Genomic DNA, 17,929 nt, shown 5'->3' with positions numbered 1-17,929 from the left:
GGGTCTCGACCTGACTCCAGTTCGTCGTCGTAACCGACTTGAGTGGGCAAATGCTCACATTCGCTGGCGTTTGGCACGTTGGAGAGGTGTTCTCTTCACGGATGAATCCCGGTTCACACTGTCCAGGGCAGATGGCAGACAGCGTGTGTGGCGTCGTGTGGGTGAGCGGTTTTCTGATGTCAATGTTGTGGATCGAGTGGCCCATGGTGGCGGTGGGGTTATGGTATGGGCAGGCGTCTGTTATGGACGAAGAACACAGGTGCATTTTATTGATGGCATTTGAATGCACAGAGATACCGTGACGAGATCCTGAGGCCCATTGTTGTGCCAACATCCAAGAACATCACCTCATGTTGCAGCAGGATAATGCACGGCCCAATGTTGCAAGGATCTGTATACAATTCTTGGAAGCTGAAAATGACCCAGTTCTTGCATGGCCGGCATACTCACCGGACATGTCACCCATTGAGCATGTTTGGGATGCTCTGGACCGGCGTATACGACAGCGTGTACCAGTTCCTGCCAATATCCAGCAACTTCGCACAGCCATTGAAGAGGAGTGGACCAACATTCCACAGGCCACAATTGACAACCTGATCAACTCTATGCGAAGGAGATGTGTTGCACTGCATGAGGCAAATGGTGGTCACACCAGATACTGACTGGTATCCCCCCCAATAAAACAAAACTGCACCTTTCAGAGTGGCCTTTTATTGTGGACAGTCTAAGGCACACCTGTGCACTAATCATGGTGTCTAATCAGTATCTTGATATGGCACACCTGTGAGGTGGGATGGATTATCTCAGCAAAGGAGAAGTGCTCACTATCACAGATTTAGACTGGTTTGTGAACAATATTTGAGGGAAATGGTGATATTGTGTATTTGGAAAAAGTTTTAGATCTTTGAGTTCATCTCATACAAAATGGGAGCAAAACCAAAAGTGTTGCGTTTATATTTTTGTTGAGTGTACATAGAGCTATTGAATATGGGTGTTTTGAGGAACTGGTTAAAAACACGTCTATGGTTTATGTGGAAAAACTAACATGAAGTCATATTTAACTTCTTTACTGGCCAAATCACATATGACCTTGGTTGACCTTGGAAGGTCAAACTCAAGGTCATAGCTTAGAAGAAGTGAAAATGTGAAGGGAAACAAAATCGTGATCAGGAATAACATAATGCAATATGCAACCTCACCACTAGGTGACACTAAATCATACACACTGTGATGTTAAGAATTTACTGCAGGCAGCTCTCTTCAGTGGTCTTTTTGATGTTGGCCCTTTTCAAGCTTGAGAGCCCGATAATGTTTTCCCTTGTGTTTTCTTTGATGTGATGGGTGTCTTGCAGTGGCCCAGTCAGGACAGCGTGATAGAGCTGTGACAGTGAGGGGGGCCAGTGGCTGTTTGTGTGTACACATGTTGACTTTGGGCTTTGGGATTATCCTTGCTGTCCAACATGCTTCTTTTCTCAAGCACGTGGCTGCTCCCAGTCACAGCTCATGCTTTTGAGAATGCCAGAAATGCACTGGGGTTGTTTTTCCTGCAACGCATGATGCATTCACAGCCCTCTCCCAAAGTATGTGAATGACAATGCCGATTAATCTGTGATACTATACACATTTGGTTTTGAGATCAAAAGATGAATATGAGAAGATGGTTTATAATTTCCTTGTATTTAGGTCCAGATGTATTAAAAAAACTGAATATTTTGTCTCTGTCCACGTGATTAGAACATGCGACTGATTTGTGCCCTTTCAAATGATTATTTTTTTAAACCTTAGTAAATCTGAATGTTGGATTTTGCCCATGAAGACGAGAGAGCTGTCTGTGATCTCAAACCTAAATGTCTTTCGTGTGCAACATCAAGAAATGAATTGGCAGTATTGTTTCAATACTTTTGGAGGGGACCTCACTGCTCACAAATAATTGTAATTCTTTTGTTCTTTCCCCCTATGTATATGTATGTCTGTGTCCATTAACAAAATATCTCAAAAACTAATTGAGGAATTTTAACCAAATTTTGTGCATTAGTGAAGTCTTTCCCATGGATAAACTCATTAACATTTCAGATTTAGGGGTCAAAGGTTAAGGCCACTATGCAAGGTCAAATTTTTTTGGCCAAATGCAATAGTTTGGGGGAAAAATTTTTACGGGTTTTAAGTCATGACTCAGATGCGATATGCCCATGATTACTATTAGACTTAAGTAGGAAGTTAAATGTGGGCTTTAAAAATGTACCATTGTATTTATCTTTGAGTGACCTTGAACATCACAATCAAGGTTGCTCAAGCACCCATTGCTAATAGTCGCTATAACGTGCCATATAGGGTTACTATTGAAGTAATTGGGCTTTGCACTCGCTCGAATGTCACTATCTAATTTGATTTCTTTTTGTTATGTATCTATACCCTCTATGCATTAATTTATCTGTCATTATCACCTTTGTCATCTCTGATCTGTCTTCTCTGCTTTACAGTGACCTCTTTGTTCAATCATTCATTTATTCATTCATGTTCCTGTGCACACATTACATGAATTTGTGTGTTCATCTGTATGTATCCAATCTTTCATTCTTTAGTACGCGGATGGCAGATACTGGGTGTATTCGCCAGTTCTTGGCCGTCGTAAGATAAACTCTAGCTCGAGTTACAATGTAAGTCATCACAGAGGTTGTTAGTCATTATGTTATGGTAGCAAATTCAATGTGCTACGTTCCCATGCAAAACTGTAACACTGGTACACACTATAGCTTCTGGATGTTCACAGAGGTGTTGTGAATTAAAGCTGTAGTTTAGTGGAACATTCACCGTTCTGTAAACAGGTGGCAGTAAATGTCAGAGGGTATTTGCCCTATTGACGTTTCAAATCCTGTAAAACCTTGGCGAGGTCGCTGCGCTGTGAGATCTCAGTAACATTGAGAACTGCATTGATCACGCTGCACTTTAACTGCTGCACACAGACAACACCATTCACAACACATCGCAACATAAAACTATTTTTATATTGTGCCTTAAACTCTCATGAATATATTCTCTGGGTTTATAGACGTTGTTACTGTTTATTTTATGTAAACTTGCGAAAATCACAGGCTGTCTCCGTTATTTTCAGTGGGAGCTGCTGTGAGCTACACTTGCTTCCTGATCATGTCGTTCTGGGGGAAAGTGAAGTTTGCTCTTTAACGTCTTGATTATTGTTCTTTACAACACTGTTTGTCCTCTTTGTTCCAGACTAATATATATGTAACGTCTTAAATTTGGTTTGCGTTTATTAAATTCCACGCAGATTAAACGTAACAGACACGGATTATTTGTTATAATTGTTTTAGCAAGTTTTCAGGGTATTTTTTCAGGGTATTTCAGGGTATTTGCAGTCTCTTATTAACGTGACGTAAAGCATAAAAAAATACATTTTTGTAGTATAATATTAATTTACAACTGTCATAGTGTTGATTCTCTATATGTTGTTGACTGCAGTGACTCTCTGGCATGCAAGGGATTATGGGATACGTCAATAGGGCGAATTGTAATTGTAGTCATTGGGTAAGGAGCTTGTAGCGGCATTGTGCTTTTAGCGGTAGCCGCTGTAATCAGCTGATGGCCTGATTGGTGATGGTGCTTGTTTGGAATGAAATCAACTCATGATGCTGACAGTCACTCCTTCATTAAAGCTGCACTTTGCATGTGTTAATGAATAAAATTTCTTTATTTTCTTTATTTCACCATTTCTTTCCCCAAAATTTGAACTGAGACTCTGTATTTTGTTACTACCGGCACCTTTAAACATTAATTTTATTTTGTGATCCTTTGGAGTCATCAAGAGGCAACACTGCATAATACGGCTTTAAGCTTTCCAGCTGAATATCTTTATAAAAATGTCTTTTCCCAGCATTGTTCTTATTTCTGCTGTCTCTCTTTTGCGCCTTGCTGGCACTGCCGGGAAACAGGAGACTCAGGACGACCGGAGCTGGGTGTACTCACCTCTGCACTATGTCTCAGAGTCCAGAAGAGGCTCTGACAACGGCAATGAGACAGTAAGTGCACAGTTCAGTCGTGTTTTATCTTTAAAGGAGTTCTACAGTACACACATTATTACACTCAACTTAATGTGGCTCACCAGGAGCCTCGTTATCAGTGGTTTATACGCACAGATTTGTACTTAAACCGTGTGTACAAACACGTACATACAAAATATGGAATTTATCAACTTGGACTTACAAAAGTGTCTAAATATATGCCCAGCATCTACTGGTAGGACGGGGAAACTGCAAGAGCATTCAACCCCATCTACAAATATTTATATCCTCAAATTTTTACCGGGTCGGAAACAGACGTGTAGCGTCATTGGTGATAAAACCTACAAAAGACACCTGTGTGAACTAAACAGTAGCTTTTGACCATCAACAAGCACTTCCATCTCCATGTGCTAGTACAAGGAATAAAGAAAATAGCTTCTGTCCTGCAATGTTATGTTACAAATGTGACCATGTTATTTTTTTCTGCTCAGATTTCAAAAGAAAAGATTTTTAGCTTGATAGAATCTGATGATGTCACAGGAGCACAGAGCATTCTGGGAAAAAAATATACCAAAAAATAATTGTCTCCACCATGACTGATTAAGGAAATGTATGAGTTGCTGATACTGTCTGTTTGTGTCTGTTTTTGTCTGACAAAAGTCCTTTTCCCATCTGCAAAAATGAGTTCCTTGTCAGCAAATGACCACAGAGTCTGTCAAAAGGTTTGTGCGTGTTCAAATCTTTAAGCGGAGAACAGGCAGTGAGCTTTCCTGCTGCCTGCACATTTGTTTATCATTTTGTCGTCTGCTTTAAAATCCTGCAGATGTCCAATGTTTCATTCTGGGCTCCTGATTAGACAAAGCTCTGGTGTGGGATGTCAATTCAACATGAGCGTAGAGCACCTGACGCAAATGTTCCAGGTCAGAGAGTGCTGTGGTTTTTAATCTTTTTTTTAATGTGGCGCTCTCTCTTTTTCTCTCTCTCTCTCTCTCTCTTTCTCTCTCTCTTGGCGAGGACGTGCAGCGGAGTTGTTTGATGTCCTCACTGTGAGGACAGAGCATGAACAGTGAGGAAATATGACATCATGCTTTCAGACTACAGCAAACTCCACTCAAATCCACCTTCCCCCAGCGAATATACTGTATGTCATTAAACCAGGAAAATCCATCTGGTAAATGGAGCTCTCTGTGCTGCCGTGGAAATGTGACATCATCTATCCATCAGAGCCCGAAATCCATGGGAGACCAAGGAACAAAATATTTAAATACTCAACTAATCCCTTTTCTCTGCCAGTCATGCTGTGACACAACTCTACTAATTGCAAAGTTCTATGCTATCTGTTGTGGTGAGCGCATTGAAGTTTCTTACAGCTTGTTAAAATTATGTCCATAAATCATTTTGATGTCTAAATTAAGAAACAACGTGACACCATAAGTGAATGGTTGGTGCCTGTGGTGGGCTTAAAAAATAAGTGGACTGGGCCACAGCGCTTCACTTTTTTTGTCACTTCTTCTGCATTTTGTTATGTTACAGTGTTATTCCAAAATGAAATTCATTTTTTTTCCTCAGATTCTACACATAATACATCACAATGACAAAGTTTAAATTATTTTATTTTATTTTTTAGATTTTTGCAAATCTATTGAAAACAAACAAACAAACAAAAAAACCCTCAAAAACTAAGAAATTACATGTACATAAGTATTCACAGCTTTTGCCATGAAGCTCAAAATTGAGCTCAGGTGCATCCTGTTTCCACTAATCATCCTTGAGATGTTTCTACAGCAATTTCAATTTATTTTTGTTTATATAGCGCCATATCACAACAAAGTTGCCTCAACACACTTCACAGGAGTAAGGTCTAACCTTACCAACCCCAAGAGCAAACACACAGGTGACAGTAGTAAGGAAAAAACTCTCTCTGATGATTTGAGGTAGAAACCTCAAGCAGACCTCTGCTTGGGCCATGCTACAGACAAAATAGACAATACAAGAAATTTTGGGAGATTTTGGGAATCCATGCTGGTGCACAAGACGGGAGGCCTGCAGAAGAAAAACACCCACTCCCGTCTCTGGATGGAGCTGCACCTTAAACAGAGAGAGAGAGAGAGAGAGAGAGAGAGAGAGAGAGAGAGAAAAAACTGAATCAGGCAGCAGAAAGACAACAAATACAATATAATTGATCAGAATTTAGCAACAAGAAAAACAGAAGAAATAATAAGGTGATCGTCAGCTACAAGCCGGCAGTTTCACTAAAAGACCCATACTTTAGATAAAGTTGAGGCCGCGGCACGCTCTGTTTATTAATAAAATTAATTTAAAAGGGTAGAAAGTATAGTACCATACTATGCCAGTATGCTAGCCATACGAAAGGGAGAATAAGTTTATCTTAAGTCTGGACTTGAAAGTCTCTACAGAATCTGACTGTTTTATTGATGCAGGGAGATCATTCCATAGAACAGGGGCACGATAAAAGAAAGGTCTATGACCCGCAGACTTTTTATTCACTCTAGGAACACAGAGTAGTCCTGCACCCTGAGAATGCAGAGCCCGGGCCGGTACGTAGGGTTTAAGTAGGTCAGCTAAATAGGGAGGGGCTAGTCTGTAAATAATTTTATAGGTTAGTAACAGAACCTTAAAATCTGATCTCACAGGGACAGGAAGCCAGTGAAGAGACGCCAAAATAGGTGTAATATGGTCAAACTTTCTGCTTCCTGTGAGAAGTCTGGCAGCAGCATTTTGGAACTAATTGGAGATGCAAGTCCACAGCTTAATTGGAGTCTACCTGGGGCAAATTCAGTTGATTGGACATGATTTGCAAAGGTGCACACCTGTCTACATATAAGATCCCACAGTTGACAGTGCATGTCAGAGCACAAACCAAGCATGAAGTCAAAGGAATTGTCTGTAGACCTCCGAGACAGAATTGTGTGGAGGCACAAATCTGCAGAAGGGTACAGAAACATTTCTGTTGCCTTAGAAGTCCCAATCTGCACAGTGGCCTCCATCATCTGTAAATGGAAGAAGTTCAGGTCCACCAGGACTCTTCCTAGAGCTGGCTGCACATCTAAACTGAGTGACTGGGGGAGAAAGGCCTTAGTCAGAGATGTGACCAAGAACCTGATGGTCACTCTATCAGAGCTCCAGCATTCCTCTGTGGAGAGAGGAGAACCTTCCAGAAGGACAACCATCTCTGCAGCAATCCACCAATCAGGCCTGTATGGTAGAGTGGCCAGACAGAAGCCACTCCTTAGTAAAAGGCACATGGCAGCCTGCCTGGAGTTTGCCAAAAGGCACCTGCAGGACTCTCAGATCATGAGAAACAAAATTCTCTGGTATAATGAGACAAAGATCGAACTTTCTGGCGTGAATGCCAGGCGTCATGTTTGGAGGAAACCAGGCAGCATGGTGGTGGCAGCATCATTCTGTGGGGATGTTTTTCAGTGGCAGGAACTGGGAGACTAGTCAGGATTGAGGGAAAGATAAATACAGCGATGTACAGAGACATCCTGGATGAAAACCTGCTTCAGAGTGCTCTTGACCTCAGACTGGGGTGATGGTTCATCTTTCAGCAGGACAATGACTCTAAGCATAGGCAAGATATCAAAGACGTGGCTTCAGGACAACTCTGTGAATGTCCTTGAGTGGCCCGCCAGAGCCCAGACCTGAATCTCGTTGAACATCTCTGGAGAGATCTGAAAATGGCTGTGTACCGATTCTCCCCATCCAACCTGATGGAGCTTGAGAGGTGCTGCAAAGAGGAATGGCCATAACTGCCCATAGATAGATGAGCCAAACTTGTGGCATCGTATTCAAGAAATGGCAGTGTGGCATTTACCATTAATATATATGCAGACAAGGGGCGGGGGGGAGAGACTTGAGCCTGTAATTGCTGCTAAGGGGACATCAACAAAGTATTGAGCAAAGGGTGTGAATACCTTTTAAAAAAAACTTTTTTAATGTTGTCATTATGGGGTGTTGTGAGGAGAATTTTAAGGGGAAAAAATGAATGTACTCCATTTTGGATTAAGGAATAAGGCTGTAACATTACAAAATGTGGAATAAGTGAAGCGCCATGAATGTTTTCCAAATGCACTGCATGATTATTGTCTTTATTTTGCATACTTTTCATCTCTCTGCTGTGTCCACATCGCTGTTTCACAAAATATGATTTTCTTTGCTCTCTTGGCTGTGGTCCTCTCTGGAAAAACAGCCAAGAGAACATTGCAAGACCAATGTTTTGTTACCATACACAATTAAATAAGGGTGTTTCTGAATGGGGATGACCATTAACGTGCACGAGCATTAAAACATGTAAGATTTATCTACAGCTGATAATTAGTGATGTGTATATGAAGGACGTCCGCCTGTTGTACTTGTAGTAAATTTTGTTCGCATGATAGCACTTACAGCCTTTTCTGTGCACAGTTTGATAAGTGAGGGCCCTGGTGTCTTAAAATTTGGGGCAAAAATGCTTCATAGACACTGAAGTGCTGCAAAGAAATTAGTTTTGTTTTGGGGTTTTTTGCCTGTTGTTTGCGCCGTCTCTGAAGGAAGATGTATAGAAGAGTTGCACAATGACACAGCTACACTTGAGGCGTGTCTGGATGCACACTGCTACGTGGTGAGTGCCGAAGGGTTTAGATTTACTGTGTTAATTAACACAGTTGATGGGACAATTGTGTATAAAATGTCCAATTTGTTTGCATCTGAAGCAGTTCATCACATTAGCAGTGGTGTACACCTCATAACTAAAATCATCTGCTTTCACATTCAAGGTCAAATCTAAATCACTGTCACCATTCTGAAATCATGAAACCAAAAAGCTAAATAGACATGACATGTTTCAATAGGCAATAGACCTGTTCAAAATGTCAAATGTTACAAAATCTTTTGGGCCACATGTTGTTCTTGTTCCACTAATAAAATAAAAGATCTGTGCCAAATTTTATTGTAATCGGACATTGTTTAGGGTCTCTCACAAAGCAACAATTTTCCCCAAACAAGCAATGTATAGTAATCCATTAATTCCAGTAAATGTTCTCCTCTGGGTGACCAATCAACCACCACTTTTTGTGATTAGAAGCCTTCACATGTACCTGTTAAAGAAAAATAATGGCATCGGAGTCTTCTCCCGTTAGGGTGACGTTGCCTTACCAGCAGAGGGAGAGGAAAATGTGTCACTCTGGGGGACCTGTAAATCTTATCTGATTGAGTTCAAATTTGGTCTGCACCTATAAAACCCCAAGTGGAACAAAAACGTGGCCCGAATTCTCTCACAACTTTTATTTTTTCACTATATAACATGAACAGCCCTAATAGGCAACACCAATTTACCATAGTGGGATAAATCTTGAGGAAGGATATAATCATGAATAAAAGGCAAACATTAGAATGAAAACTTCATTGGTCCCCATTGCCTTTTCAACCATGTCATTTGCCAAATCCACCATTTCAAGGAATAACACAATGGCCCCATTCATACAGAAAGCATTTTATCGTGTCCAGCGTTCTCCCCTACAACCAAGCTACATTCTTCAATGCTGACAGCCGAGACTATTTTAATACTGTGCTGCCATAAGGAAGCCAAACTTCCTCATACCTGCGGCAGTCGCCCTCTCAAACAGAAGCAAATGCCCAGGTAGGAGAAGGAAACAAAAATACCACACAGACAACAAAAGGAAAGTCAATTTTTTATTTTACAGCGTGCTTTCAGTTTGGGATTGTCTTGCACGCAGAGCCGCAGACACTTTTTTTCTTAGAGACTGGCTCAACAGGTAGAGCTGTGCACCCGACAGCACCTGCCTGAAAGCACCTCGTGTTCAACATTTTAATATATACGAGGGCTGTCCATAAAGTATAGGTCCTTTTTATTTTTTTCAAAAACTATATGGATTTCATTCATATGTTTTTATGTCAGACATGCTTGAACCCTCGTGCGCATGCGTGAGTTTTTCCACGCCTGTCGGTGACGTCATTTGCCTGTGAGCACTCCTTGTGGGAGGAGTCGTCCAGCCCCTCATCGGAATTCCTTTGTCTGAGAAGTTGCTGAGAGACTGGCGCTTTGTTTGATCAAAATTTTTTCTAAACCTGTGAGACACATCGAAGTGGACACGGTTCGAAAAATTAAGCTGGTTTTCGGTGAAAATTTTAACGGCTGATGAGAGATTTTGAGGTGATACTGTCGCTTTAAGGACTTCCCACGGAGCGAGACGTCGTGCAGCGCTCTCAGCCGCCGTCGTCAGCCTGTTTCAAGCTGAAAACCTCCACATTTCAGGCTCTATTGATCCAGGACGTCGTGAGAGAACAGAGAAGTTTCAGAAGAAGTCGGTTTCAGCATTTTATCCGGATATTCCACTGTTAAAGGAAATTTTTTTAATGAAAGACGTGCGGGCGGATTGCAGCGTCGGCTCGCAGCCACCGCGACGCTCCGCCACTGGAAAGACACCTCTGTTGGAAGCCTGAAGGACAAGTTGGAACATGTCCAGCTGTTAAACAATTTCTCATATACTCACTCCACTGAAAGCCATCAAAAGCCGCCTGGATTTTACAAATGGTTATCAACACGGAGGTGTTTTTCCTGTGCTGCTGCACCGCGCCGGCTGCGTCCCGACGCGCGGACCCGTCTGCACGTCTTTCATTAAAAAAATCTCCTTTAACAGTGGAATATCCGGATAAAATGCTGAAACCGACTTCTGAAACTTCTCTGTTCTCTCACGACGTCCTGGATCAATAGAGCCTGAAATGTGGAGGTTTTCAGCTTGAAACAGGCTGACGACGGCGCCTGGGAGCGCTGCGCGACGTCTCGCACCGTGGGAAGTCCTTAAGGCGACAGTATCACCTCAAAATCTCTCATCAGCCGTTAAAATTTTCACAGAAAGCCAGCTTAATTTTTCGAACCGTGTCCACTTTGATGTGTCTCACAGGTTTAGAAAAAATTTTGATCAAACAAAGCGGCAGTCTCTCAGCAACTTCTCAGACAAAGGAATTCCGACAAGGGGGCTGGACGACTCCTCCCACAAGGAGTGCTCACAGGTGAATGACGTCACCGACAGGCGTGGAAAAACTCACGCATGCGCACGAGGGTTCAAGCATGTCTGACGTAAAAACATATGAATTAAATCCATATAGTTTTTGAAAAAAATAAAAAGGACCTAAACTTTATGGACAGCCCTCGTAAATGTGACAAACTACAGTGGGGAAAATAAGTATTTGACCCCCTGTCAGTTTTGCAGGTTTTCCCACCTACAAAGAATGTAGATGTCTGTAATTTTTATTGTAGGTACACGTCAACTGTGAGAGACAGAATCTAAAAAAAAAAAAATCCAGAAAATCACATTGTATGATTTTTAAATAATTAATTTGCATTTTATTGCATAAAATAAGTATTTGACCCCCTAGAAAAACAGAGCTTAACAATTGGTACAGAAACATTTGTCTGTCATTACCAAGGTCAAATGTTTCCTGTAGTTTTTCACCAGGTTTTCACACACTGCAGCAGGGATTTTCGTCCACTCCTCCACACAGATCTTCTCCAAATCTTTCAGGTTTTGAGTTTCAGCTCCCTCCAAAGATTTTCTATTGAGTTCAAGTCTGGAGACTGGCCAGGACACTCCAGGACCTTGAAATGCTTCTTACGGAGCCCCTCCTTAGTTTCCCTGTCTGTGTGTTTGGGGTCATTGTCATGCTGGAAGACCCAGCCATGACCCATCTTCAATGCTCTTACTGAGGGAAGGAGGTTGTTTGCCAAAATCTCTCAATACATGACCCCATCCATCCTCCCTTCAATACGGTTTAGTCGTCCTGTCCCCTTTGCAGAAGAGCACCCCCAGAGTATGATGTTTCCACCCCCATGCTTCACAGTTGGGATGGTTTTCTTGGGGTTGTTCTCATCCTCTAAACATGGTAAGTGGAGTTGATTCCAGAAAGCTCTATTTTGGTCTCATCTGACCACATGACCTTCTCCCATGCCTCCTCTGGATCATCCAGATGGTCACTGGTGAACTTCAAATGGGCCTGGACATGTGCTGGCTTGAGCAGGGGGACCTTGCTGCCCTGTAGGATTTTAAATCACGACAGCATCATGTGTTACTAATGTAATCTTTTGACTGTGGTCCTAGCTCTCTTCAGGTCATTGACCAGGACCTCCTGTGTAGTTCTGAGCTTTCTCAGAATCATCCTTACCCCACAAAGTGAGATCTTGCATAGAATCCCAGACTGAGGGAGATTGACAGTCATCTTGTGGTTCTTCCACTTTCACTTTCTTTCTTTCTTCTACCAAGCTGTTTGCCTGTTGTCCTGTAGTCCATCCCAGCCTTGTGCAGGTCTACAGTTTTGTCCCTGGTGTCCTTAGACAGCTCTTTGGTCTTGGCTATGGTGGACAGGTTGGAGTGTGATTGACTGAGTGTGTGAACAGGTGTCTTTTATCCAGGTAACAAGTTCAAACAGGTGCAATTAATACAAGTAAAGAGTGCAGAATAAGAGGGCTTCTTAAAGAAAAATTAACAGGTCTGTGAGAGCCACAATTCTTGCTGGTTGGTAGGGGTCAAATACTTATTTTATGCAATAAAATGCAAATTAATTATTTAAAAATCATACAATGTGATTTTCTGGATGTTTTTTTTTTTTTAGATTCTGTCTCGCACAGTTGAAGTATATCTACGCTAAAAATCACAGACCTCTCCATTCTTTGTAGGTGGGAAAACCTGCAAAACTGACAGGGGGTCAAATATTTATTTTCCCCACTGTACATGTAGACTCATCATCCACTTTGTCTTTTGAGGTTATTTTTGTAATTCAGATCTAGAGCTCTGCAACAGACGCTTCTGGGATGTCTCCCTCACTCTGCCTTTCTGCAAGGTTTAATCTGTGAAATGAAAATCAACACGCAGCACAGCCATAATGCGAGTGTGATGCTCGCTGTGTGTTTCAGGTCTAACCTGTATAGTGATTTTAAGGTTGTGGGGTCATTTTGCACAGAAATGACAGCTGCTTTGGGTGGAAACTAGCAGTGCACCGTGTTGAAGATAAAGTCCTTTGACTCTCTCTCTCACAGACTGTGTGTGTTTCGCATGTTGCATGGAGGAAGTGGGATTCCAAATATGGATGTTTGTGACATAGGTCACATAAGTCTAAAAAGAGCAGTTTCATGCCTATATTTCTGTTAAAGTCAGGGATGTGTACTTTTGGGACACTTTAACGATATTTAACATAACACCCAAAGCATATTTAACCCTCTGGGGTCGTATATGACGGCCGAGTACAAGTTTTATTAAATTATAAATAACTTTTTAATGATATGAGATAGAAACGTAGTTTTTTTTTTTTTTTTTTTTGGCTGAAAAGTTAACTCCGCGAACTTTCAAGCCATCCATACACTATCTTTGTACTCCTCATAGAAGCTGTGTGACGACGTGCACAATGTAAGTGTCCAATTGGAATTGGTTCACCGTCACATGGTTTTCCGATATCCATTTGTAGGGCAGAGCAGTCTCACATGGTATCCCAAAGATTGTTAGGTGCAGCAATATGTTACTCTTTGGGATGTGAATGCTTTTTGAATGCTTTTTGAACAGCCCTCTGGCCGATGGCTCCATGCGTAAAAGCACAGCGTTGCGCATATGAATGAAGTGATCAGCATAAGAGGGTCTCATACAACCTCACATGGTGGACCAAAGAGTGTCACTGCAAGCAATCCAAGAGGGAGTCAACTCCATAGAATTAAAAAGTTTGTGTTGTAAGCCTTTGTGTAATAGCAGACAGAAATTGCTTTGAGATGTGGCATAAAGACGAACAAAATGCATGGACCATTTTGTATTGTTCAAAATGTACATTTGTGTTTTTTGTTAGAACATTTATTTTGTAAATTCTCTTTGTACAAGACCTCAAACTACCTTTATAAAGTGTCAAAGCAGTTGTTTATTATAGTTTACTGTGTGTTTTGAATAAATGTGTGTGAAAATTATTTGCTACTTTATTTTTTCCTTTCTTATTTCTGATTGTAAACCTTTATTCCCATTATAAAAATGCCACTATAGCATATATATATTCTGAAAGTACAGGTTGTCCTGAAAAAAAGAGACATAGCACTTGATTGTGGGATGCAGGGTGACAGCAGGTTAACAGCAATAATAAAACATTTATGCCACGCGAGTGAACCGTCCAAAAAATGCTCTCAGACCCCAGAGGGTTAACAGAAAAGGATAATTTCAGACTCTTTATGACCCCTTGAAGTTGCATTATGTTGTTTTTGACTTCTCTGAATGTTTCTCACATCTCTCTGCTCCCTCAGTAGGCCTCCTTGAAGTCCACAGTGATGGAAGAGGACATCGTCCTCTATGCGGAGAACTATGACGATGCTTAAAGCCACTAGGATGCGATGGAAATGTGACATTTCATGAGTGATGGCGACGCCAGCTGCATGCGGAAATGTTTGACAGAGCAAAGAAAGCGCACAGAGTTAAAATTAACACAAAAGCATTTATGCACATGACACGTCTTCATGCACTTCAACACACAGATAAAGATTAGTGTGGAAATATTATGCAAGAAAACCACCCAGGAATGATTTCTGAGCAATCTAATGGATACCAAGCAAAGAAAAGAAGCAAAATAAGACATTACACTCAGCTGAGGTTGAAAGAAATAACACTGTGAATGAAAAATTGTACTTTCAAGTCTGGTATTGTTGCCGTTATGTCATCTGTTTTGGAACTTTTTAGTGTTCATGAGTGTCTCAGCTCTGGCTATGCAATGCAGGGACAAATGAGTTATTAATTTATCTTTTTCAGTCATGCTTAACATTTAGATATCAGGTGGTCTGAGGTTTTTTTTTTTTTAAATGTGAGTTGTGGAGATGTTTGTTTTATTGAAAATGTATATACACTTTTATTTATTATCAATGTGCAATGCAACGGCCGATGTTAAGAAATTTGTTTTTAATTTAATTTTGGTCCGTTTTGTAATGTGCACAATGTTCTGTTTTATTTTTCTCCATAAAGCGTGGTGGTCCACTGTAGACAAAAATGGATCTGATCAGATTTGTGTTTAAAATGCCTTATCAAATAAGTAGCTCCAGATTTTTTATTTTTTAAACACATGGTACTTTTTTGATTTATATTTTAAGTACTCTGAAATACATGTAGTATATTTTACTGTGAGTATATAAATATGTGTGTGGGATTTAGGAAGAGGAAAAAACAAGAAAACAATTTGTGTGCTTGCATGTAATTCTGTGTTTACGCACTTGTTTGCTGCGTGAGTGGGAAACAAGAGCGTTAAAAGATTTTGTTGTTCTGCCAGTTTGTCAAGTTGTCAGCGGTGTGAGAATTCCATTTATTTTTGCAGCCTGTGAAATAAGCATGTATGAGCTCTCCTAAAGGATTTTAATCACACTGGAACAATAATCATAAGAGACAAAAGTAAGAAAAAGCAAAAATAAACAAGTTCATTTTACAGGGTAGTAATAAAACCCATGTGGCTGTATGCAGTAGTCTTCCACATGTGGCTGGATTATTGGTATGGTCTGGATTTGTAGCGTAAAATTCAAGTATGAATAATTGCAGAGAACAACACGAAAAGTATAAAATACATTTGTTTCCATCGTGCACCTCCAAAAAATATGGATGGATTTGTGATTGCAGTGGTAAGAACTGCTGGAACATAGTATTACTGCTGAAATGAACATGCCTTGTTTCCAGGCGACAGTGTTTGTATTTGTTTACTGTGTAAAAAAAAAGGGAAAAAAAAAGAAATAAAGTTTATATTGTGTAAGAAAATTATTAATTGAATCTGTGTTTGTAAAATATTCCATGCCTACAAAGATGGTACTACATCAAGATTTTTAATTTTGGTATTTTATTATTTATTTAGCACAATTTGTCCAGTAGATGGCACCAGAACATTGAACAATTTTTATCTCCGCCAACGAAGCCGGAGGAGGTTATATTTTTGCCCCTGTTCGTCTTTGTGGCCTGGAGACCGCAATTTGTCATATATCGTTATGAATATATATATATATATATATATATATATTTATTTTTGTTTTTACTGAAGATTCATATCTTGGTAGGCAAAAAATAATTAAAATTTCAAGGTCATAGGTCAGACCTTAACATGGTCTGTACCTATAAAACCCCAAGTGGAAAAAAAACCTTTCATAACAATATATGACAAATTGTAGCCTGAAGACCACAATTTGTTATATATCGTTATGAAAGTTTTTTTTTTTAACTGAAGATTAGGCAAGAACTAATTAAAATTTCAAGGTCATAGGTCAAAGTCAGGAAACTCCCTATCTCTAACATTGAACGAAATTTCAAAAATTCACGCCTCTGTCAAAAAAGATCAAATTTATTTGGGATTTGAGACCGTTATGTAGGATGGTATCCTTTATCAACTGACAAAGTTTGATCCTGATCTGATCTAGATTACAGATTGTACTAGTCTACAGCCAAAATACTTCTGAAATAAAGATAGTTAAACTTGACTAATTTTGGGCCACGGAGAATGAAAATGTTTGAAATTGTTGATTGGCTTTAAAAATACTACTACTGTGCGACTAAGGATTAATATATAACCCTTATGTTGATTTTTAAAGTGTTACAAAAAGAGAACAGGTGAAATATTATACAAACAGAGAAACATAAAAAACCTATGTTTATGATTTTTCATGAAAACTCTACTGTTAATATAATTATGTAGACACAAACTGTAAAACCTTGTATATCTTGGAAACAGTAGCCAATTAGCCATTGTTATTGTCATATTTGAATTCAAAATGCCAAAATCCATAATAAATAGCACATTTTATTTCTGAAGCAGACAACTTTAAATATTTGTATACCAGTGTTATTGTGGCCATTTAAATTTAACATTGAAAACCCAATTTAATGTATATTTTTACATTATATCTTAAGCAAACATGCCCCAATCACTCTCATATTTGAAAGTGAGGTGCAGACTGGCACTCACTATCACCTGACAAAGTTTGATCCGGATCTGATCCGGATTGTAGATTTTGTGGACATTTGAATTTAATATTGAAAAGCCCATTTGGTGTACATTTTGCATTATATCTCAACTTGGTGAATAGACTAACTTTGATCTGCTTTTGATTTGTATTGCAGATTTAGTGGGTATTTGATTTTAACATTGAAAAGCCCTTTTGATATATATTTACCTCCACCAAGGAGGTTATGTTTTCAGTCGCGTTTGTTTGTCAGCAGGATAACTCAAAACGTTTTGAACGGATTTTGATGAAATTTTGTGGAGTGGTTGGAAATGACAAGAGGAACAAGTGATTAAATTTTAGTGGTGATCCGGATCACGATGCTAATGCGTTAGCATGTCTATGGCGTTTTCAATGTTAAAAGTTAGCATTAAGCAGTTGCAGCTTTCATCACGTTCGGGTGCATTTGTTTTCAAATTGTAATATTTCTTAAATTTATTTTTGTTTATATATGAATAATCTAATGATTATTATATACAATTTTAGAGAAAGAGACAAAAAGAAATAGATAACTGTGCCAAGGAGGGAATCTCTTTAGGGTCAGTGACCCTATGGCCTTGTTTAGAGAAGTGTTTCATGAATGTTAAAAAATTCATATATTTGCAGTTTAGTTGAATAATAAATTGAATTTTGTCTCTTATTTGTTTTTGTCTATAAGCACATGTAATATCAATATCAGTGCTCAGATGACAGTAGCTTCTGGGAAAGGTGCAAGTTGCAATAAACTGTGATGCCAAGCGCTAAGGATACATGCTATCCAGTCACAGCAGATGAAACGTTTTTTACTACTGAGCAAACACCATTGTTAGACTTTTTTAGGTTCAATGATTCTAGTTTGTATTATATTTTAGCTTTAGCTGTTTCAGAAACAACTAAATGAATCAAAACTGAAATGTTTGCATAT

The 17,929-nt window shown here is 39.7% G+C and overlaps 1 protein-coding gene across 6 annotated transcripts in view; it reads left to right on the top strand.

The window, feature by feature from the left end:
* Positions 1-14,654, top strand: part of LOC117521678 (phosphatidylinositol 4-phosphate 5-kinase type-1 gamma-like) — a 40,133-nt gene extending 25,479 nt beyond the window's left edge. Inside the window, exons 16-18 of one of the 6 annotated variants that reach the window (XR_004564017.1) lie at positions 1,353-1,387; positions 3,948-4,034; positions 14,308-14,654. Coding sequence is in view for 4 of the 6 variants with exons in the window: in XM_034183009.1 (XP_034038900.1) it covers positions 2,583-2,657; positions 3,948-4,038; positions 8,570-8,805 (402 nt within the window). In the remaining 2 variants the exon portion in view is untranslated. Of the gene's footprint in view, positions 1-1,352; positions 1,388-2,582; positions 2,658-3,947; positions 4,039-8,569; positions 8,822-14,307 lie in introns of those variants that run through there. The other 5 variants (XR_004564018.1, XM_034183012.1, XM_034183009.1 and 2 more) reach the window with 5 other exon arrangements.
* Positions 14,655-17,929: the final 3,275 nt, after the last annotated feature.

The sequence above is a fragment of the Thalassophryne amazonica genome, chromosome 12 (genome assembly GCF_902500255.1).
Source record: "Thalassophryne amazonica chromosome 12, fThaAma1.1, whole genome shotgun sequence".
In the NCBI taxonomy this organism is placed as follows: Eukaryota; Metazoa; Chordata; class Actinopteri; order Batrachoidiformes; family Batrachoididae; genus Thalassophryne; species Thalassophryne amazonica.
This window is presented reverse-complemented; position numbering and strand designations above follow the sequence as displayed.